The sequence below is a fragment of the Phacochoerus africanus genome, chromosome 8, assembly GCF_016906955.1.
Source record: "Phacochoerus africanus isolate WHEZ1 chromosome 8, ROS_Pafr_v1, whole genome shotgun sequence".
Classification (NCBI taxonomy): Eukaryota; Metazoa; Chordata; class Mammalia; order Artiodactyla; family Suidae; genus Phacochoerus; species Phacochoerus africanus.
In genome coordinates this window covers 145,281,454-145,306,884 of record NC_062551.1, presented here as the reverse complement: position 1 = coordinate 145,306,884, position 25,431 = coordinate 145,281,454, and the positions used below count along the sequence as shown (strand labels likewise).

The window sequence follows — 25,431 nt, the reverse complement described above, 5'->3', positions numbered from 1 at the left end:
CCCTGTTCATGTTGGACATGAGGCTGATGTTACCCCCTAACCATGAATCCTGAGTTGCTAGGATAGGGCAGGAGCCGATGTTCTGCCATGTCCTATTACAATGCTATTCTGGCCTTTGATCACATTGGGAGGGTCCAGAGTTTCAGAAATTATGTCACTTACAACCTTTACAGATCAAGGATCAAAGTCCTTCTCCTGTTGTACAAAGCCATAGAGTGTGATGGCCAATGAGAATATGAAGCGGTGTTGTGGTCCTAAAATTGATATTGATCCTTCTCCATGGGTTTTCCTCAGTGAATACTGCTTGATGCATAGGCTCTCTGGTACTTTGCCTTGTAAAGTACATATCTACCCCAAGTCAACAAATGTCATCTTTGTCTTGAATATATATATTTTTTTGTCTTTTGTCTTTTGTTGTTGTTGCTATTTCTTGGGCCGCTCCCACGGCATATGGAGGTTCCCAGGCTAGGGGTTGAATCGGAGCTGTAGCCACCGGCCTACGCCAGAGCCACAGCAACGCGGGATCCGAGCCGCGTCTGCAACCTACACCACAGCTTACAGCAACGCCGGATCGTTAACCCACTGAGCAAGGGCAGGGACCGAACCCGCAACCTCATGGTTCCTAGTCGGATTCGTTAACAACTGCGCCACGATGGGAACTCCTGTCTTGAATATTTTTAATAAAAGAAATAAAACTTTACTGGTAAACTCCCTTTGTACCCCTTCCCAATCCTATCCTTCCCTCATCTTTCATTCTCAGAGTCAGTCTTTTATCATAAATTTGGTGCACATCTTTCCTGGGTCATGAAATCATGACTTTCAAAAGTTTGATTAACTCTGGATAAGATTAATGGAGAAATTACAGGTCATAACGTAACTTGATAAGACAACTTGATAGGAAATAATGATTTGACATTAGTTACTTTGAGGCTTTCAATTACTATTACAATATTAGAATCCTCTGAAAAGCTGAGGGGTAAGTGTAGCAGTTAAGCATGTGGTTAGCTGTAAGGAACATAAAACCTGATTAATAATTCTGTTTAATCTCTCAGAAATATAACCCTGAGCCTTTATTTTTTTTATTTTTTATTTTTTTGGCTGCGCCCATGGCATGTGAAAAATCCCAGGCCAGGGATCAAACCTGTGCCACAATAGCGAGTGGCGCCATTGCAGTGACAATGTCAGATCCTTAAATGGCTGCACCACAAGGGAACTCCAACTCTGAAACTTTAAAACATAATGGCCAAAAAGAATGCAAAACTTATTTGTATTATGAAACTAAATTTATTTACTAATGTATGGAATACATTTGTTAAAAGAAAATTTTGCCCACCAGCATTGGAATCATTAACACACACACGTTTGTCAAAAACATTCAGATTTTCCTAGCTTAGCTTTATGCTTGCAGAGCATACTGCTCAAAATAAAAGATGTTTCTAACTGATTCAACTCCAAACACAAAAATCAAACATTTGCTTTCACAATTCAGTCTATAGTCTTTCCATTTACTAACTAAAAATATGTCCAGGAAAGGACACAGTTTTGACTTTTGTGTTTAAATAATATTACATAAATCATAACATTTATTTCCCTTTCTACAGTCTGCTTTTGTCACTGAACACTGTGGTTTTTTACGATTTATTCAAAATTTGTCATGTTGACACTTTGAAGTATACATCTACCATTTAAATTTCTATACTGTAGTCACTCATGTGAGTATACCGTATTTTATTTATCCAGTCTCCCAGTGATGATCATTTAGGTTGGTTCCAATTTATCGATATAGAAGCAAGGCTGTTATAACATTCTGTTCTCATTAGCATGTCTTTCAGACGACTACTAACAAATTAAACAAAGCCCTGGGAGACAGACAGAATCCAAACAGAGGTCATTTAAACATCTAGAACAGCTGTAGTCCTAACAGTCCTTACTAGGAAAACTGTAGTAATTTGGAATTGACGACACAATAAATGAATGAACTGGAATCAATCAAGTGACCCAGTAACACATTCAGGGTGGCAGACTTCCGTGAGAAGAGGGACTATGCAGGTAATATGTAACTAGGCTTGAGGAGACATGGGCTTTAAGACTACACCATATGAAGGGCATTGACAAATCAGCTGGAAAATAGGGCTCAGCCTGGCAGCCAAGGTAGTCAGGAAAATGTCCTTAAACGTCTACCATCGATAGGCACCTCAGTCAGGTGAGAAAATAATCTCCAAAACGACTTGGAATGTTTCATTTGTTTCTTCATTGGAAAAACATATTTTACCCTGAGAAGAGTAAGTACTGTGTGTAGAAATAATGCAGTAAATCAAACAGGTAATTTCAATGTTTTTTTCACTAAGAAATTGGTACATTCTTGGTATTTTAAATATTAGTTATATATAAAAGAATTTGTCTTAGATTGTCTAACAAAATATATTTGTGATTCCAATTTAAATATGTGACTGGCTAATTGATTTAGACTTGTAATCATAGACTGAAATTTTATTAATTTGTAAAGAACACTGGAACATTTAAGAAAATTTAATATTCAGCGTTCAATATTTTGAATTTATTAATAGGAATTCCTTGAATATCTGAGATATTTTTTGCCCTAAGACAAGTACTTAAAAATCCAATAGAATAAATTTTTAAATGGAATTTAAAGAATTTAAAGAAATTTAAATGTTACAAAACTTAAAAGCATGGATTAAAATTTCCCAGACTTAGAATAATAAAGAGCTTAATGTCAACTAAATTTTTAAAAATTTTGTAACGTATTTGAATGTGACTGGTTTAAGTGAAACTAGACTGGGTAATCTTCTCTGTGTAAAAAGTAAACATATAAAAACTCACATTGCTACCTTACACATGTCCCTGGGACACATGGGCAAAAGCATCTCTGTGGTATCACTGGCTTATACGGTATTTGAATTTTCAGTTTTATTGAATTGCTCCAAAGAGGTCATGCTAATTCATTTTCCCATGACCCTTGCATAAGAATTCTTAATTTCTAACTCTGCTAACACTGAATATTGGTTAATATTTTAATTTTTCTAAATCCAGTCAATATTAGCTTTATCATATAATTTAAATTGCATATTTCCTCATTATTAGTGAGAATGAGTTTGCTTCCCAAGTTTATTTGATAATCTAGTTTCCTCTACTGTAAATTAGTATTTTATATATTTACCCATTAAAAAAAATTGTTCTTATTGTTTTATAAAAGTTCTTATATGTTGGATATCTAATATCTAATATCTTTTATATATCTTGGAAATTTCTTCTTCCAATCTGTTTCTTTTAACTTGGCATATGGAATCCTGAACAGAAAATGTTAATTTTGACATAATAATCATACAAAAAATAATTGAGGTTTTTTGAGAGCTTACTAAGTGCCAGTAACAGTACTAATCACTTTGCATATATTAACTCAATCTTTCTAACAACCTTTGATTCTCGTACCAATATTATCTATCCCATTTTACAAATAATAGGAAAAAAATGAAAAAAATTAGGAGATTTGGGTTTTGTTGTTTTTTTTTTTAATCTATCCTTGACCTTAAATCATTAAGCCATTATCTTACATTTTCTTCTAGGAGTTATTTTTCACAGTCTTTAATCCATTTGAGGTTCACCATTGTTCAAAATGTGAGATAGGGATATAATTTTTCCCCCTTTGTCACTTCTAGAAATCGTAAATGGCTTTACATAATCTCTGGAATAAAGATCAAATTCCTCATCATGTCAGTCAGACATTTTCTGGTCCCAACTGACCCAACCGACCCTTTTTGTCACTTTTCTCTCAAACAGTCTCTTTACCAGTCAAAAAACGTCCACTCAGTATTTCCCTAAAGTGCCTGGACCTTTTCAGTTCCAAACTTTGCTTCAGCCTGTCCTTTAGTCTGGAATAACAGTTCCACTCTCTTGTCTACAAGGGAAAATCCTAATTCCTCCAAAACATTGTTGAAATTTAATCTCCTGTGTGAAAGCCTTCCCCAAAGCATTGTCATTTTTTCCTTTTCTTCTTCCTATTCTCCTTTCAAAAGTCAACTATTTCCCTGCCTGTGCTTCTATATGTTTGTTTATTATTTTGTTCTTTATGACTTGTTCATGTTTCTTGAGCATATGTTAGAAACCATATGCCTTTTGTTTGTACGTTTGTTCATTCAGACTTCCACTCAATGTTTTTTGAATGCCTATTACGTACTAGCACTGTGTTAGATACTTAAGATACAAATTAGATACATAAATATACAAATTTCCAAGCAGTTCAAACTAGTAAGAAAGACACGTATGCAAAATACTATAATTTATGCTGGTAAAGTACTGTAGTACTTGGTAGATACTACAGATAAATATATGGATGTAAAGAACCAACATGCTAATGCTCACAGATTTCTCTTCCGCCACTACATCAACACCAACTAACAAAAATTTTAAAACAACTCAAGTACCCTCCCTATTTCCCCAAGTTCAGAGCTTATGAACAAGTTCTTGGAGCTCTTGTGGGATAGAACTGAAAGAACTGCAGAGATTAAAAAGGATAGATTTCAGCCTTGAGGCTATATTTAGGATTTGAGAGATATGGACAGAAGAAAAAGGAGGGCTATGAAGTATAAATTTGGATCCACTCTAATGTTTCTTTGAGAGACTTAAATAAAGAATATAATTCTCTTTGAATTTCTTTTGGCTATTGAGCTGCGTATCCTAAACAAGGTTCAATGTGGGCACAAACATCCCCATCTCGTTAAAATATCCTGTACTCAACGAATGTGTGAGAAATTGAAAATATTAAAGTGTTTTCTATCACATAAAAATAAGCTATTAAGGTTGCATTCTTCAGAGAAAACAAATTATGTAAAGAGACCAATCCAAATTTTAAAAAATTACTTTATGTAAAAATGATTTATAAAACAGATAAGTAAAAAAACTAAAATTCATCCATGATCCTACCTATAAGAAACAATGTTTCTAATATGTTGAATTTGTTCTTAGTTTTTCAGTGTGTATTTAATCAACAAACATTTGTTGGCTAACTACTATAAACCACTGTACTAGGCCATAGGGATATAGCCCAGAACAAGAGATAAAATTCACTGTTTACATGAAGCTTATAATCTAGCTGTAAGAGACAGGCGATTAACAAAATAAATCAATAAAGAATATGGCACATACAAAGTGTTATTGAGAAAAAATAAGCCATGGAAGAGCACTGGATAGGGAGTGGCGGGGAGAGCAGAGGTTGCAATTTTAAATAAGGTGGCCAAGGAAGACTTCATTGAGAAAGTAGCTTGAAGTGGGTAGAGGAACAAACCCTATCAATTTTAGGCAGAGGGAATGACAAGTACAAAGTCCCAAGCAAGCTCACATGAACGTAGATTGGTATTTTCTGTTTGTAAAAAAGACTTTCCTGGTCATAGTTCTTTTTGGTTGGATATTTAGACAGTTTTCTTTTGCTTTTGCTTTTTCTTCTTCTTTTTTTTTTTTCTTATCCTATCACAAAATATGCTACAATTAATTTCTTGACTGCCTTCATGAATATTTCTGTAGGATAAAGTCCCCAAAGTGGATAGTCCTGGTTCAGATTGCAGAATTGCTTCCAAAGAAGTTATGCCAATTTATATTTCAGTGCTAAGTATAGGAAAGGACCTATCCTAGCAAATGTTTGCCAGTAGTAAGCAGTCCAATTAAAAAAAAACTTTGTTAATTTGATATATGAAAATGCTATCACATTTTAATTTAATGTAATGATTTTTTTATTTCCTTGCTAGTGAGGTTGAATTTTAAAATATATTTACTGGCCATTTTAAACTGATCCTGACTATAACTCATTCTTCTCCTGGAAGCTTAATGCTTTTCTACTTGATTTATGCTTATTTTTAACATTTTTAACATTTTGACTATATTCATGGTAATATTTACCAGATTACTCACTAAAATAAAAATTTAAACATAAACAGAAAAAAATTAAAAGCTATCTTGAAAAGAATGGGCATCTATATGGTGTATACACAAAAGAATATTACTTAGCCATAAAAAATGAAATTTTGCCATTTTCAATAACATGGATGGACCTGGAGGGTATTATGCTTAGTGAAGTCAGAGAAAGACAAATACTATATGTTTTTACATATAGTGGAATCTAAAAAATAAAAAAAACAAATGAATGAATGTAACAAAACAGAAACAGACTCATAGATACAGTAGGGAGAGGGAAGGGGAGAGAAGCAAGTTAAGGGAAGGGGATTAAGAGGTATAAATGACTAGGTATAAAATAAATGATATAAGGATATAATGTATAGCACAGGGAATATACCTGATATTTTAAATTAAATATGACCTATAAAAATAATGAATCACTATGTCGTACTTATGAAACTAATATAACATTGTAAATCAACTATAATTTTTTTAAAAACAAACAAATAAATAAATACATTTTAAAATAATGGGCAAAGAGTGATACTTATTTGCTTGTCAAAGTTTTGGTATTTGAAGATAAAAGTAAAGATAGAAGATAATACTAAGCCCTCAGAAACAAATGCCAATTTCAGGAATATTGGGTAATATCTAAAATATTATTTGTTGTAAAAGTCTTTGAATATTGGCAGTGAATAGTCCCAAGCCACACTAGGAATACTTTTAAGTTATTTCATATTAAGGTTTACAATTATTCTGCTCAATAACACTAAACAATGTTCTTATTTTACAGATAAAGAACGTTAAGGCTCAAAGAAAATATGCCTAGAAGGTGCCATGGCTGGTAGGTAGCACTCTCAGGACTTACATTCTTTCCATTGCACCACAATCAAGATACTTAAGAATGTAAATCTCTTGCATGACACAAAATTACAAGGGAATGAAAATCATGAAATGACATAAAATTTTGACTTTGGAGTCTCACCCGGTTAGAATCCAAAGTAGTGGGCATATTTCTTAACTCATATACAGCAACTTGTCCATCGCTATCTCCCACCAGAAGGCAATCTGTTTGTTTGGCGAAGAGAACAGTTGTGAACTTGATTCCGGGATTAGCAACATTCACAATCAGAGGGTCCAAACTGTAATGAAGTATTTCATTTGTGACTTTAGTTGTTGTTAATATGTTCTTTTTTGATACAGACTAAGAAAAGCCTGAGATATTTTTTTATTTCATGTGACAAAAACCAAAAGCTTCTTTAAGTGTTTCCAAAAGCAAAATAACTACTTCTCACTCTTTATTCAATCAGAACTCTCATTATTTGTCAATAAACTAATTTCAACTAGATAAAATAAAGCAAATCACAATTAAGCTGTGAACTCATACACAACTTGTGATGATTAATTTATACATTAACTGGGCTAGGCTGTGGTACCTGGTTTGGTTAAACAGCAGACTACACATTGCTAAGAAGGTTTTTTTTTTTTTCAGATATGATTAATTTAAATCAGTACAATTTGAATAAAGCAGATTGCCCTCCAAAAACGGAGTTGGCCTTGTGCAATTTGTTGAATGCCTTAAAAGAAAAGATTGAGGTCCCTGAAATAGAATAAAATTCTGCCTCTAGATGGCCTTTGGACTCAAGACAGCAACATGAATTTCTCTGATGGAAATTCTAGCTTGCCAGCCCCAAGTGCAGACATGGTACTTGCCAGGCCCCAAAGTCATGTGAGCCAATGTTTTTATACACCCTCCCCCCTCTTTTCTCTCTGTCACTTTATCTCTCTCTTTATTGGTTTCTGCTTCTCCGAAGATTCCTAAGCTCTTAAATAATAAATGCCTTTCCTCAGAAGGATGTTTCAATCCAAATGAACTCTTGGAACATAAATGAATCCTCCGAACAAAAACCTCTCCTACTCTTAGTAATCTAAAGCAATGCACTGACACCCTTATGAAACAAAAGAAGCAGTCACTTGCATACTCCTGAAGAAATGTTGCCCTGAGAACTACAGTTTTACTAAAAAAAATAAAGTCAGAGGTGGGATCATTTAGGTAGCCACTTTACAAACTAGTCATCTCATACTCAAAAATAAATCGCTTTGTGTTGTAATCCTTGATTTTTGGTTCAATCTGTTTTATAGAACAAGCCATGACAAAATTTTGGAAGTTACTAAATTATTAACCTCTAGGAAAAAATTTTGTCATTAAGAATAAACCTGTTGAATTTTATATCTTTTATTTATTTATTTTTATGTGGTTTTGTGTGTGTGTGTGTGTTTGTGCGTGTGTGTCTTTTTGCCTTTTCTAGGGCCACACCGCAGTACATGGAGGGTCCTAGGCTAGAGGTCTAATCGGAGCTGTAGCTGCCGGCCTACACCAGAGCCACAGCAACACCAGATCCGAGCTGCGTCTTTGACCTACACCACAGCTCATGGCAACGCCAGATCCTTAACCCACTGAACAAGGCCAGGGACCGAACCCGCAACCTCATGGTTCCTAGTCGGGTTCATTAACCACTGAGCCAGGGAATTCCGAATTTTACATCTTTTTTTTTTTTTTTTAAAATCTTTTTAGGGCCGCACTCGTGGCCTATGGAGGTTCCCAGGCTAGAGGTTGAATGGGAGCTGTAGCTGCTGGCCTACACCTCAGCCACAACAATGCAGGATTTGAGCCGTGTTTATGACCTATACCACAGCTCACAGCAATGCTCATCTCATACTCAAAAATAAATCGCTTTGTGTTGTAATCCTTGATTTTTGGTTCAATCTGTTTTATAGAACAAGCCATGACAAAATTTTGGAAGTTACTAAATTATTAACCTCTAGGAAAAAATTTTGTCATTATGACCTATACCACAGCTCACAGCAATGCCGGGTCCTTAACCCTAACCCTAACCCTAACTCTAACCCTAACCTTGAACCTGCATCTTCAGGAATACTAGTCAGATTCATTTCTGCTGAGCCACGACGGGAATTCCTACATCATTTATTTTAAACAAGAAAGTATTTCCAAACTTCTTCTGCTAAGAACTTGCCTAGAAATCTACAATATTTTCCAACATTGAGATGCTGAAATATTAAAGGAGTAGAATCATTAAATACTTTATTCCAGTATTGCATAAACTTTCATATTAAGAAAGATAAATAGTCTAGACGACACCCTAATAACTTTCATGTAATACTTAAAATCAAAAATTTTAATTAAATGCATGCGCCTTCAAATATGCTGTAATATGAAGGATGAGAGTATTATTAATAACAAAATATTAATTTGTTCCCTTTATCTTATTATCGAAAGTCTTTAGTTAAGAACAATAAGCTGATGGAATGATTGGCCAGCGGGTTCCTGCTGTATAGCACCCAATTCTACCCAACTGTGATAGTCTATATAGGAAAATAATTTGAAAAAGAACAACAAAAAAAGGAACAATTAGCTGCCTCTTTGCATTCTAGCATAAACCAGGCAAAGAAAAAGAACTCAAGATATTTATTATACCCTTTATCAGCTTATAAATGTTTGAGGAGATGCAAAAATTAACCTGTTTTCATTTTAATATTTTTAAAACTATGTATGGTATAAGTGACTATTAACATTAATACATTATCCTGGTATATATCTTTATTCATAAAGGACTCTTACAGTGTAAACTATTACTTGTTTTAAAGTAATTACAGTCCTCTCTAACCAGTGTTGAAACTACCTTGTACCATTAGACTGAACTGCTTCTACTGGAAATATCTCCAAGAAAAACAGTAACACTTACGTGCTGATGTGAAGGTCCCAAATCTCCACTCTGGTCTCATTTGCAGCTGCAAATATATAGGGTGATTTCGGAGACCAGGAAACATCATAAACAACATGAGTAGTTGGATAAAAACTCAAAAATGGTTTGAGATTTTCATGTTGCCATATAATAACACCCCAATCTGCAGAACAGCTTAAGAATACATCATGACAAAATGGATTCCATGCTATTTTATACACTGGGCCCTGGAATTAGAAAAATAAATTATAATACATAGGTAAGCTGTATTTAACATCTTATGCTTTGTTTGACCAACAAATTGAAAGTCTCAGTTTTCTAAAACATTTATACATCATGCATTATTATGTGGGTGATATTTTAAAGTCATAAACTGAATTTATTCCCTAAATTATGAATACAGAAACACAAAAATGTAGTTGACACCATACTCACTAAATATTAATAAATATTATACTACTTTAAAAAAAAGTATAAGGAGTATTAAGAAAAATAAACAGAAAAAAAGGAGAAAACAAAGAAAACATAGTTGGAACAATCATTTAAAAAGGAGAGAATAGGTATATGCCAGAGACAATTTTACTTTGGGATTCAGCATGTTAACATAAGCGAAGTCATTTAGAAATAATAAAAGTTGTGACTTCCATAACTTACAAGACGAAATCAAGGATATCTACAAGCCACATTAAATGCCCCATATATTACTGGTATTTTCTATATAAGAAAGCATGTAATTCAAGTTGTCTTTTTAACTCTGAAGTTGTAAATTATTGCATAAAAAATACTGTCTAATGATACTTTTTTGCAGAAATATTGCAAGAGAAAATGTTCCATACTTTTTATAACTAAACTAACCTTATGTCCTCTGTAAGTATCTAGATACTGCTCATTATACGAACAAGAACATTTGTGAATATGACCTTCTTCGGTGCCAGCCAAATAGATATTTGTGTCCTACGAAACACAAAAAATCAAAATGTATTAACTTGTGATATGTTAGTAATATGCTAAAAAGAAGATTAGATGATTCAAGATCCCTTAAAATCAACTCAAGGACCAAAACTAGAAATATTGTCTTGAAGACAGTTGGCTGTTGTCTTTTCATTCTATCAAGATTTTACAATAATTAAACTACCTGAAGGACAATTGTGCAAAGAAAATACAGATTTTTTTTCTTTGCTAGATTAGAGTTACAACTTAGTATCCTATCTAGAAATTACCTGAACAAACATTGGCTTAAAATGAGGAAGAAACTTTCTAACATTTAGGGTTACCTGACAATGGAATTAACAGTCCAGGGAAGTGGCAAGTATTCTTTCATTAGAATTAATCAAAGAGAAAACAGATGACTTAACAAATAACTATTTATGGATATAATGCTGAATAAATGATTCTTGCTAAGAATGAGAAATTGAACTAGATGGAGTCTTGCACATCTTTAAATGTACGTATCAAATGAGGATTTTAAATGTATTTTCTATAGTGAAATTATCGTCAAAAAGTCTGAAAGTCAATATTCTATGCCCTGGCTATATAAATTCATCATTGCCTAGGAGTGTTTTAGAGCTACAGAATCTCAAACCCTGCCCCAAACCCACTGAATCAGAATACGCATTTAACAAGACTTCCAAGTAATTGGTAAGTACACTGAAATTTGAGACACACTGCTCTAGTATACACCAGTACTTAAGAATGCAACTGCTAGATCACAAGATATATGTGAAGTTACACAAAGTATAATTTTTTTCGTAAAGTGGTATTATCAGTTTACCTTCAGCAGTATATAAAAGTTCTCTTTGACACACAGCTATATGCCTCCTATAAGAAACATACTAAATATAAAGACACAAATAGGTTAAATACAAAAAGATCAGAAATGATAAACAATACTAAAACTAGTTAAAAGAAAGCTAGAGTGGCTACGTTAATATCGGACTAAGTAGATTTCAGAGTAAATCATGCTACCAGTTATAAATAAGGTCATTTTATATTGATAAGGGAGTTGATTAATCAAGAGAACATGACAATCCTAAGTATTTATGTACTCGAAGTTTCAAGGCAAACCAAAAACTCGCAGAATTAGAAGGAAGAAAAGAAAAATTAACAATTATGGTCAGAGACTTAAATACCTTTCTCTCAATGACTGATGGAAGAAACAGGCAGAAAATCAGCAAGGATAAGTAAACTTGCTACCAACACCATCCACCAGCTGACATTCACAGAACATTCCACCCAACAGTAGCAGAATATACACTTTTCTCAAGTGCATAGGGAATATTTACAAGTAAAGATCACATTCTGGGCTTTTAAAACAAATCTCAATAAATTCAAAAGGATTCAATGTGTAAAAAGGTGGTCCTCTGATCATGATGGGATTGAATTAGAAAGCAACAGAAAGATCCTTGGAAAGGCCCAAACATTTGGAAACTAAATAACATCGTTCTAAACAACCTTTCAATCAAAGAAGAAATCAAAGGAGCACTATGGATATATTGGGCCACCTAATTCTTCATTTGGAAGAAGGGAGGGCATTGGTTTCTTGTACGTTGTCAATGGATGTTTAGCGGCATTCCCTGACCTCTGCCCTCCAGATGCCAATAGCACTCCTCCCTCCTCCCCTCCTTCCACGGCTGCAACAGCCAAAATATCTCAAGATATTGTGAAATGGCCCTGATGGGAAACTACTCCCCTCCCTGACCACACTGAGAGCCAACGTTCTGGAGTCAAGTTGAAAAGCAGATTTCAGGAATTTGAAAATGAAGGTGGTTAGAATATGACTACAGTGGTAGAAGTGAAACATCACAAAGGCCTGAATGACCTTGAACAGTAGTAGGCTTGGACTACAAGGAGTAGGACAGTAAAACTTAAATATCATTTTAGTGATAGGGTAGAATAGAGTAAGAGCTCAAGTTTCAGTTTGTATAAGTAGGTGGATGACAGTATCACTAAAGAAATGATCGCATTACATATAATAGAAAATGGAAGTCTGTCATAGTGGCTGAATTTTCTGATTCCAAAGAACTTCCAAATAAAAAGAATTGGAAAAGTAGAACTTTACTAGCAGTGTTCTGATTTGATTTTGGTCTTGATAAGGGTGATCTTAAGTAGTTTCACTGATCCCCAAAATCATGACTTACCACTTGCACTGCGATATGGAGGACTATATTGATATTGTAGACTTGGTTTCTAACAGCATGATAGAGCCGCAGAGTACCCAAAAAGGACAAGGAGGCACATTCAAGTTAAATGTGCAGTTGTAAAGACGATCCTAACACAGTTGCTCAGAAATATCAACCTTGCCTTTAGAAAGCAGATAAATGGCAGCCAACTGGAATGTGCCATTCTTCCTTAATTTGATACCTATGTTTATTATTATTATTATTATTATTATTATTATTATTATTTTTACTTACAAGAGACAATATTTATTAACATGTTGACCTTTGGTCTTGCTTTATATCTTAATGCACTTCAATTATCAGAAGTTTATATATGCAATAGTAAATAATGGATTGAAATAATTTACCTTGGGGTGAAAAGCAAAACACATTCCAGGAGCCTGTCGAGATATCAAAGCTTCCCCTTTCTTTTCCTTTTCCCCTCCCTTTTTGCTGCTTCCAGTAGTAGTTCGCCTCAAACGCATCAAATCTGTATTTAAAGAAAAAATACATAACTTATTTACCACATGAAAAAATATTGTAGATGTAATATGTCCCTTCTGCAAATAATATGATTTCTGCTATCTTCTGCAGGTCATTAGGTTAAAATTAGCACATACTAGAGCCAGATGCTCAGAAAAACAGTGATCAAGCTTAGTTTTTTCCTTATTTAGCCAAACCTTAGTTTGGCACCTCTTACATGTGGTTCACTAGGAATTTTTAATTCAGCACAGAACAAGAGAAAGATAATTGGATGTGTGTGTGGGTGGGTGTGGGTGTGGGTGTGTGGGGGGGGTGAGGGGGGGGATTTATTTTACCATGACAGTCAAGTCCTTTCCTTATAATCCATTTGGAGATTCTTCCGTCTGCTGATATAGAAACTAGTATTTCTCTTTTGTCATCACCTGTGGTCCCTCGATCTTGTTCTATCCACTGTAGTTGCCATACAGGCCCCAAATGTTTTTGAGGTGACTCACTAAAACAGGGAAAAACACTAAGTATAAACTTATTACAATAATTTTTTTAAAGACTTAGAGTATAAGGACAGCTTCCTAGAGTATCATGGCCTACTTATAGAATGATGCTTTTATTGTTCAAAACTGGACTTTTATTTCAAATATTTTGAAAAACAGTAAAAATAATCACTTTGCTAATATTCACTGACATTTTTCTCATTTCTTACAAAAGGAAAATTTTACTGCCTTTAGTTATATTAGCTATCATTACAGAAATACAAAAGCAAATATTTCTTTTCAGAAGTTACTTCTGTTACTTTATTGATTAATTTTTTCCTAGTTGTGTGTAAATTTGGTTTATTTTAGACACATTGAATAGAAGTATCTCTATCTCTATAAGGATACATTTCATGGCTTCAGTGACGAAGTTTGTCTCATTTAAGTAAATAGTTATCTCACCCTTCCTATATTTCAGGACTGCCCACTGGCTTGATTCCCTCTAAGGCTGAGATTTAAAATTTTTACGAAGAATGAAAATCAATTCTCAGACTACTATTTTTCTATCACATTAGTGGGCTGCTTTGTTCCTATTACTGACTCCCTTGATTTTTTTATGCAAACCTTCCAAAGCTCTGAATTTTTTGAATCTAAATATCTTTGATTATTCAGTAAAAGTTATGGACCCTCTTCCAGGAAACAAGCACCAAGGCTCCTGCTTTCAAATCTGTGCAGATAATTTAAAAACTAAGTGAAGGAACACCTGCTTTATTTCCAGTTCATGTTAAGTTTATTCAAACACTAATGTAAATATACCACCTCATTTTTGCTCCATTGGTATCCGGTTTATCATAAAAACCTAAGATATCTTCAATATCTTTCACCTTTAACTTTTTAATTTTCTCAATATGACTCATTCATTCATTCTTAATTAAACACTTACTATAAAACCTGTAATATGTGTGATATTATGTGACATACTGATTTGTTAATTATACAGCAATAAAGCTGGAAAAACTTCTTTAAAAAATTTAAAGAATAAGTATAAACTGTCAAGCCAAAGGAATTTTGTTGGTGGCTGGGCGGAGAAGATGATAAGGAAATAGCAGGGCAAAGCATTCCAGATGGAGAGACAGTATGAGGAATTATTGTTTGAAAAATAATGGTATCACTCTCAATAACAATATAAACATTCACTCAAATAACATTAATTTTTTTTTCACCCTAAAAAAGCACATATTATATGTTTATCTAATTCTTGGATTCTCACCTACTATCCAGAACTGGAACATCACTGTTGCTCTGTACATTATAAATTGCAATAGTGCCATTGTGATAGCCAACTGCTAAAAGGTTAGGTGATCCAATTGAAAAATCCACAGAAGTAACTCCACATGGACTCTGATAAGTACGTTCCGGCCACTAAATAAAAAAAAAAAACAAAAAACAAAAAACTTACTACATTTTAAACTTGGTTTTATAGACCACAGGTAGGTAGGGTAAAATGGTGGCTGAAGACTAGGCTAGTGGCAGTGGGATGTGAGAAGAGAATCTACATTGAGTTACTTCTCTTTTCCTAAATTCCAGTGTAGATGAGAATAAAGCTTCAACTGGCTATTTATTTTATTTGATAAATCCTCAGAGCTCAATAACTTCGAGAAATACAACATAGGTTTCTACAGTAACTACCATTTCAACAAGATTTGTATGATTATCACAGGTCTCCCTTCTTAAAGATATAAATAATGGACACCAAATAAATTATCCCACATAATTCCCATTTTCTAGTGTCTGTTTCAGATGCCTGTATTATCTAATCATTTCTAAACAAGGATAGAAGATGCTTTAAAACTCCTGAAGTTAGTCTTTTCTGTAGAGAGTTTTACTGTTTTGTTTTACTATCTAGTCTAAATCCGTTCTTATTTCTAACAACCCACATGTAAAAGAAGATAATCTGATGATGAGAGCTCCTATGTCCATCCTTCCACATGTCTAAAATTGCTTCTTTCTTTCTTTTAGGCTACATAAACCCAGCTTCCTAACAGACTTGGGGTTATTTATAAAAATTGTAATCATTCTTGTATGCTTTTCCGATTTTTTTCTAAGTTTTCCACTTTACATTTCAGTTGTGAAATAAAACCAAAGGTAAAACTTTAAAGTAACAGATTGACTAAGGATGGAGGATGGCAGCAATCTATCTTATAAATGATAAGCTATTCAGATACCGAGAAGCAACCCAGGATTAAATGAAATAATTTTTAAAGAATTTGCACTTAGGAGTTCCCGTCGTGGTGCAGTGGATAACGAATCCAGCTAGGAACCATGAGGTTGTGGGTTCCATCCCTGGCCTTGCTCAGTGGGTTAAGGATCCAGCATTGCCATGAGCTGTGGTGTAGGTTGCAGACGAGGCTCGGATCTGGCGTTGCTGTGGCTTTGGCGTAGGCTGGCGTCTACCGCTCCAATTAGACCCCTAGCCTGGGAACCTCCATATGACACAGGTACAGCCCTCGAAAAGACAAAAAAAAAAAGACAAAAAAAAAGAATTTGCACTTATATATTTATAAAGAATTTACAAATATATTCTTCTTCATAACAGGTAGGAATAAACAATTATGGTTTAGTCCTACATCATCAGATCTAGCAGAACATAGTAAAATTTTTGTTTGTTTGTTTTGTTTTGTTGTTTTTGTGTTTTAGGGCTGCACCTGCAGCTTATGGAAGTTCCCAGGCTACAGGTCTAATCGGAGCTGCAGCTGCCAGCCTACACCACAGCCATGGCAACTTGGGATCAGAGCCATGTCTGCGACCTATGCCACAGCTCACACAACGCTGGATCCCTGACCTGCTGAGCAAGGCCAGGGATCGAACCCATATCCTCACGGATACTAGTCGGATTTCTTTCCACTGCGCCACAATGGGAACTCCATAAAAGAACATAGTAAATGTTCAATAAATAGTTATTAAATGAATTTATCCTATAAAGTATAACAACAAATTTTAATTGTTTAATTGTTACAGATTTAAACTAAAGAAAATAAAGTCTTGCTTGATCAAATTTTCTTGACTTTAATTATCAGATATGACTATCTACTTCACAAGAATTATGACAGCATTTAATGAAATAAAAGCAGGTCTTAATCCTGTTTGAGTTACCATGGGATTCTTTATTGACCAGCAGCAAGCCAATCCTCTTTTTTGCTCCTTAAATCCAAAGTTACCATAGCCAACAGCCAAAAGATCCTGAAAACCAGAAAAATTCAAAATAAGAGAGGACAGCATAAAAATATCAGCAAATGTATAAAGATGCATATTAGTGAACTATGTTAAAAACAGTGATGACATTCCAACTGAGGTTAAAAAATACCAGTATACCATCTATTTTTACTCTATATTTCCATCTTCCTATGAAAAATCATAATAATAATTGTATTTTCAGACTGAAAAATAAGTACTCAAAAAACCCCAATTGTTCACAAACTCTTTTACATAGTGAGATAATCTTCAAAAATTATTACATTATGATGTCTTACAGGGTTTTTTTTTGTTTTTGGTTTTTTTTTTGTCTTTTTTGCCATTTCTTGGGCCGCTCCCATGGCATATGGACGTTCCCAGGCTAGGGGTCAAATCGGCACTGTAGCCACCGGCCTACACCAGAGCCACAGCAACGCGGGATCCGAGCCACGTCTGCAACCTACACCACAGCTCACGGCAACGCCGGTTCGTTAACCCACTGAGCAAGGGCAGGGATTGAACCCGCAACCTCATGGTTCTTAGTCGGATTCGTTAACCACTGAGCCAAGACGGGAACTCCTCTTACAGGTGTTTAATAGTGACTTAATCATTTCAAATATAAAAGACATTTAAATTTAGAGGTGGGTCCCAAGGACTGAGTTGTGTCTCCTTCCCAAAGAGTCATATGCCGAAGTCCTAACCCCTAATAACATGTGAATATATTTGAAAATAGGCATAGGAGGCAATAAAGGTTAAATGAGGTCATGAAGGGTGGGTCCTAACCCGATAAAATTTAGTTCCTTACAAAAAGGGGAAAAGACACAAGAGCTCTTTCTCTCCCCCATACGAAGATACAGCAAGTCAGCAAGAGAGCCTGGAACCAAACCCAGGAACCAAGTCAGCTGGAACCTTTATCCTGGACCTTCCAGGCTCCAGAACGGTAAGAAATAAATTTCTATTATTTAAGCCATTGATTTCCAGAAACGCTTATATAGTTGACGTGTGAACACATGGATTTGAATATGCAGGTCCGCTTATATGCAGATTTTTTTCAATAAATACATTAATTTTTTTAGAGATTTGAAACTGCTGGAAAAATTCACAAACTGCATAACCTGAAAATATCTAAAAAATTAAGAAAAAGATTTGTCATGAAAGCATAAAACGTATGTAGGTAACAGTTTATCCTTACATAGGCATAAGATAAGTGATATTTAATATGAAATTAATAATGTGTTAGTTTTTCTTTTTTGAAATTGAAACATTTATTTTTTTACTTTATTTTTCATTACTAAAATTTGATGTTTGTTTTTCTTTTTTTTTATTTCTTTATATATATATATTTTTTTTCTACTGCACAGCATGGTGACCCAGGTATACATACATGTACACATTCTTTTTTCTCACATTACATGTTTCATCGTAATTGACTAGACAGAGTTCCCAGTGCTACACAGCAAGATCCCATTGCTAATCCATCCTGAAGGCAACATTCTGCATCTTGTTTTTCTCTCATTGTTTTATAACTTTGCTTTCAAAGAACTGTATTGCTGTACAGTGTGCCTCTCCCTCATAATTAGAGAAACTGTACATCAGCCTATTATCACAGGTAAGTAGCTTTTTTAAGTAACAGTGTTTCCAATACTATATTATGAATATGACTGTAATACTATATGTCATAAAAATTTTGTAATGATTCATGGATTAGTGTATAGTCTAGGCTATCCTGAAGCAATCATATTAATTCCACTAGGCTATCATAAAGCAATCATACTGCTGCTGCTTCATTATCAAAACATAAATCATTATACCTGTAAATGAATATGAATTTATTTTTCACACTATCCTTTCATTTTTGATGTCTCGTGGTAATAATACTTGTAACATCCTCAGTGTTTTGTATCACGTAAGACAATATCAGTGAAGGAACTGACAATTCATCTGTTAAACAGATGACACTAAATACTATTGATAAATACAGTACAGTACTATAAATGTATTTTCTCTTCCTTATGATTTTCTTAATAACATGTTCCCTTCTCTAGCTTACTTCAAGAATAGCATATAAGACATATAACACACAAAATATGTGTTAATCGACCACTTGTTATTGGTAAGGCTTCTGGTGAACAGTAGGCTATTAAGAGTTAAGTTTGGGGGGTATCAAAAATTATGCTTGTATTTTGAACTCCGTAGAGGGTTGTCACCCGTAACTCCTATCTTGTCCCAGGTCAACCTCCTAAGTACATATGGACAAAAGTTTAACGATCAACCAAACACAGCCTCCCCTTTGTAATTACGAAGATTACAAATACAGTCCTGCCACCACCCTATCTTTAAGCCAACACCATTTCTCCGCAGTTCCCTCTGCCTTAAAATACTCTTCACCCACTACCCTTTTTCCCTTGACAGTGACAAACGTCCATTCGTTTCTTCTAGGCTTAACACAGGTGTCACTTCCTTTAAGAAGCGTTCACAAGCCTCTCTTACGTGTTCTTATAGCATTATCTATTTTCTTTATTAAAGCACATAGGAAATTATTATATGGTCAGGCCTATGTGTGAGTAAATTACTATTATACCTCTATGCTTTAACAGAGTTCCTGGTGCAGAGTGACTATTCAATAAATATTTGTAGAATGAACTAATAAATATGATAGATGCCATCTGTCATGTCGTTTTTAGCTTCATCCAAAATTAATTTATTCTCAATAGCAATATATTCATTTTTCAAATACTAGTATATTCAGTTTCTGACTCATTTGCCTTTATTATATGGTTATTATTGATTTAAATTTCACTTATCTATACAATGTTCCCAAATTTAGTTTTATAAAGGCAAATCTGCACTAAAAGTGTTTTATTTTATTCAAAAATAATTTAAGTCATGTGTTACGCAGCTTTCAACAAAAATGATTATAGGTTTTTAATAGCCATAACAACTATCATGTTTGCACAGAGCACCTTATAAGGTATAGCCATAAAATAATAAGGCTAATTCTTTTTTTTCTTTTTGGCATCTTGGAGTACCCAGGCTAAGGATTGGACGGTGCCACAGCAGCGACCCGAGCCACAGTGGTGACAACGCCAGATAAACCATGGCACCAGCAGGAAACTCCATTAAGGCTAATTCTTAAACATGTATAATATAAGGCAGTTTAAGCAAATTAGTATTGACTACTTTACAAATACCCCTATTTATTCCAAAGATACTGCCATGACACAAAACCTTTTCAAAATCACTAATTAAGAATCATGTTTTCAGAACCAGTTTATAAACCCTAAGAAAAAATGTCTCATTACTCTGTGATCACCTCTTTTTAACAAGCAAACATATCGTTCCCCAGCCTGATGATTCATCTGATTTGCCTCGAGATGATTTTTGACAGTGCAGGAATTAAGAATAAGAACTCTAGAGCTAGATATCTGGGTTTGAATTCTGTTTCACTAATAGGTTGTGTAACATTGGGCAAATTATTTATCCTTTATGTGCTTCAGTTTTTTCATCAACATAATGAGGAAAATAGTGCCTAACTCAAGAGTTGTGTTAATACAAACATAACATTTACAATAGCGCCTGCTACATAGTAAGTGCCTATTTAAGTAATTGCTGCTATTAGCAGCAACAGTATTTTCAGGAATCTCAAAATTATTTTTCACACTTTCAGGATCATTGCATTAAGTATATACTTACAAATATGACTACATTAAGGAGAATAGAAATTTGGGTACATGAGTTTGGTACATGTTAAAGTACATCAATATACATTATCTTCTAGTTTACTTCCGAATATCTGATATAGATTCAGAGAATGCCACATCCCAAGCACATCTCCTAAAATAAAAATGGTGACCTTTTAATATTAAGGGAGAAAAATATTATTTTGTAACTGTTGGCATTTTCCCCTTTTTATTTATTTTATTTATTATTATTATTATTATTTTGTCTTTTTGCCTTTTTTAGGGCCGCTCCCATAGCATATGGAGGTTTCCAGGCTAGGGGTCTAGTCGGAGCTGTAGCCACCAGCCTGCGCCAGAGCCATAGGAACACAGGATCCGAGCCGCGTCCTCGACCTACACTACAGCTCACAGCAACAATGGATCCTTAACCCACTGAGCAAGGGCAGGGATCGAACCCACAACCTCATGGTTCCTAGTCGGATTTGTTAACCACTGTGCCAGGACGAGAACTCCAGCATTTTCCCCTTTTTAAAACATGAACTTGTTTTCAGAAGCATTTTAAAACTGCAGGTTATGTCAATGTAAATCCCTTGGCTAATATCTGCGGGAAAAAATTATTCTTTAGTACCGGACAAGTGCTGTTAAATGCTAGAGATAGAATGGTTAAAATGTTTGATAACTTACTGGATTTGTTTTATTCCAGGTAAGGCTGCTCACATTAAGTCCTTTGGTTAAGTCACAAGAAAACGACCAAAGGCGTTCCAAATTGGCTGGTATTGTTGATTGTTCTGAACCTATTTCTATTTCTTCTTCCTCTTCCTTCTTAGCCTCTTCTTCTACCTCTTCAAGTTTTTCACCTTCTAAAAAGTCTTCACGGTCTTCAGGTTCCGGTTCTGAAATTAAATCAAATAAAAAGAAGATCATGTGCTCTATACCTACAGGAATCTGCCAAGGTCTCCAAAAAGCATCTCTATCACTGACCCTTCAGGCACTGCTAGTACTCATCATGGCCCAAGTGACAGGGAACACTGAATAGCTGCCTGACCCTGTTGCAGAATATTCTGTTGTTCTAGGCTCCACACGAAGATAGCAGCATTTCAGGCCGCTCAGTAAATGGACAGGGGTAGCACATCCAAATGAAGAATATGCTGAATCTAAAAGGCAAAGAGGTCCACTAGGCATTGTGTCTTTTTTTGTTGTTGTTTGCAGGGGAACCGGCTGCAGTAACTTATCTTCAACTTAGAAGGAATATCTTGATCTATTCCAGGCCACTGGACCCTTGGAAATTTCAGTGAGGTGGAAGACCCCCAAAATTTTGTCAGACTTTTCTCTCATCTTCTGACACGCAAATGTCTTCCCAGCAAGTCTACTTCTTGTTCACTAGGCATAATACCATCAATGTAACAGACCAGTGTGATGTCTTGCTGAAGGTAAATCTCCCACAGACTAAATTATGGCATAAATCTTAGGACTGGATGTATCCCAGAGTAGAACAGTGAAAATCCATAAGACCTGGCCAGCAGAAAGCAAATGGCTTCTGCTGGTTTTACCAACAGGTGCTGAGGGGGAAAAAAGCATTCATCGTATCAATAGCTACACACCAATTATCATGAGATGTGTTAATTTCCTCAGGCAATGAAACTCCATCTGAAACAAAAGCTGCAATTGGAGTCTCCACTTGTTTAAGTTTACAATAATCCACCATTATTCTCAAGATCCTTGTATGTTCTATGCAAGCCAAATAGATGAACTGAATAGTGGGATTCGACATTCTTTCATATTTCAAGACCTTGATGGTAGCACTCATTTCTGAAATCCCTCCAGAAATGTGGTATTGCTATGGTAGAGGTGGCTCTAGTGGCTTCCACTTAGACATTTCCTACCATATTAACCCTCATTCCACCGGTCAAGGATCGAATGTGAGGATTCTGCCAGTTCCTGAATATTTCTATTTCAAGTACACATTCTGGAACAGAAGAAATAACCATAGGATGATTCAGTGGACCCAATGTGAGACAGGCCTGAGCTAAAATTCCATGGAGCACCTGGCTTTTATAAGTCTTACTCTGACTAAAGGACCCCAATGATGTTTTGGGTTTCCAGAACTCAGAGCCATTATTTAGTATTCCCTGAAATTTCTGATTATTTCTTCTCACACAATGCATAGTCATCCTGGTAAAAGGCTATAGGTCCCTATGGGGGAAGCTGGGATAAATATTAACAGTATACATTCTTAACAATTTAGTGTGATACTTTCTCAAAGGGACACAGCCTACCCTCATTCAAGAAATTCTGGTTCTATAAACTGGCTCAAGTCTAGGAATTGGTTAAGAGGTTGTACCTGTGTTTTTTGGTGTTTCAATTTAGACTTCTGCTCACTTGACCTAGAACTCTTCCACTTATACAGATTAAGTAAGAATTTACAAGAAGTCTTTCTGTTATGGGCTGAATTGTTTCTCCCCAAAACTCATAATTGAAGCCCTAAGAATGAGTGCTTTATTTATTTTTTTATTTTTTTATTTATTTTTGCTTTTTTAGGGCCACACTCACGGCATATGGAGGTTCTCAGGCTAGGTGTCGAATCAGAGCTATAGCTGCTGGCCTATGTCACAGCCAAACAGCAGCAATGCAGGATCCGAGCTGCATCTGCAACCTACACCACGGCTCACAACAACGCCAGGTCCTTAACCCACTGAGCAAGGCCAGGGATCGAACCTGCAAACTCATGGTTACTAGTCGGATTGTTTGTCCTGCACCACAACGGGAACTCCACGCTTTAGAACGTAATGGTATTTTGAGACCAGGGCTTCAAAGAGGTAATTAATTAAGTTAAAAATTAAGCCATCAGTGTCAGACCCAATCCAATATGATTGGTATGCTTATAAGAAGATGAAATTTAGACATGCTGAGAGACACTAGAGATGCACACAGAGAAAAGAGACCATGTAGAGGCAGCTAGAGGGTGGCCATCTGCAAGCCAACAAGAGAGGCCTCAGATGAAAACAACCCTTTGAGGATGTTGGTGCGCCCCTTAACAAATTTACTTCTCACAACTGCGGTGAAATATGTGATATCTGGACCCTCCTGGAGTGAGTGAGCAGGCCGTCATGTTAAACCCACTCTAACATTACAACATCCATAAACCTTTGGATGCCTTTTTCTTGGTATGTAGCATACCAAGGCAGTTCTGCCACTTTAAATCCACTTTGTGAAGGCCATATTTTGATCCATTATCAGCCAACCCCAAAACAAACTCTTAAAGCCAATTCTAACCCCCTGGATTCCAATGTTGTATCCAGACTCTCTCATTAGTGGAGTCATATTAATAAATTTGATATTATGATCTGACTTTATATTCTTTCCATCATTATCCTACACTTTTAATACCTATTTCCACCTATATTCCTCAGATCTCTGAGTTTTCTTAGAAAACTCAGCAGTCAATTCTCCAAGAAGTTATAGCAAACAAAATGTGTATATACCTAAAAACTCCAAAATACATGAAACAAATAAATAAACAAAAACCAACAGCTCTGAAAGGAGAAGTAAAAAAATATGCAATTGTAGTTGGAGATTTCAATACTCCTCTGTCAAGAAATGGTAGGACAAGTAGGCAGAAAATCAGATGATCTGAACATCACTATTAACCAACTTGATCTGACATTTATAGAACACACCATCCAAAAACACCAGAATACATGTTCTTCTCAATTGCCATAGTACATTCCTTAAGATGGAACATATTATGAACCATAAAGCAACCTTAACCAAAAAAAGAAAGAAATCATATAAAATATACTCTCATACCATAATATAATTAAATTAGAAATATTGCTAGAAAATCCCCAAATATTTGCATATTAACACATTTATAAATGACACGTGTCAAAAAATTCTTAAAAGAAATTTTTACTTTATTTTAATGAACTGAAAATATAACATATCAAATCTTATGAGATTCAGCTAAAACACTGCTTTCTAAGCATATATGAGCAAAGAAAGTTCAGTATATATCTCACATACGACCTACCCATTCTACTCCTAGGTATTGACCCAAGAAAAATGAAAGCAAATGTCCATACAAAGACTGGTATACCAATATTCATTCCAACTTTATTTGTAATGGCCCAACCTAGAAACAGATGTCAATCAACAAGAGAAAGGATAAGCACAGTATAAGATATTCGTACAATGCAGTACTAGTCAGTGATAAAAAAAAAGAATGAAAAATTGATACATGCAATCACACAGATAAATCTGAAAATAACTTTGCTGAGTAAAAATAAGTCAGATAAAAAAGTGCATAATGTGTGTTACATTTATATATAAAATTCTAGAAAATGCAAATAGGTATATAAAGCAGACCAATAGTTTCTTAAGGATGGGGGAAGGGCAAAGAAGAACTAGAAGGAAGGATTATAAAAGACATTAAAAAAAGAGCTTGTATCCAGAATATATAAAAATGAACTCCTACAACTTGATTTTTAAAAAGACATCTCAATTTTAAAATGGGCAAATAACTTGAACAAACATTACCCAAAAGAAGATATACAAATGACAAAAAAAAAAAACACCTTAAAAAGATTGCCAATATCATCAGGCATTATCAAGAATGTGGAGCAACTCTTGAATATTTCTTGTGGGATTGTAAGATGGTACAAATAATTTGGAAAGATATTTTTCATTTTCTAAAAAACTTATGCATATGTCTATCCAAAGATTCAGAAATTCCATCTCT

The 25,431-nt window shown here is 34.8% G+C and overlaps 1 protein-coding gene across 1 annotated transcript in view; it reads right to left on the bottom strand.

Moving 5' to 3' along the window:
* DNAI4 (dynein axonemal intermediate chain 4) overlaps positions 1–25,431 on the bottom strand; it is a 74,972-nt gene that overhangs the window by 2,766 nt on the left and 46,775 nt on the right. The window contains 8 exon segments of the mRNA XM_047788724.1: positions 6,893–7,049; positions 9,672–9,898; positions 10,527–10,625; positions 13,198–13,319; positions 13,648–13,805; positions 15,053–15,204; positions 16,936–17,022; positions 21,378–21,586. Coding sequence (XP_047644680.1) covers positions 6,893–7,049; positions 9,672–9,898; positions 10,527–10,625; positions 13,198–13,319; positions 13,648–13,805; positions 15,053–15,204; positions 16,936–17,022; positions 21,378–21,586 — 1,211 coding nt within the window.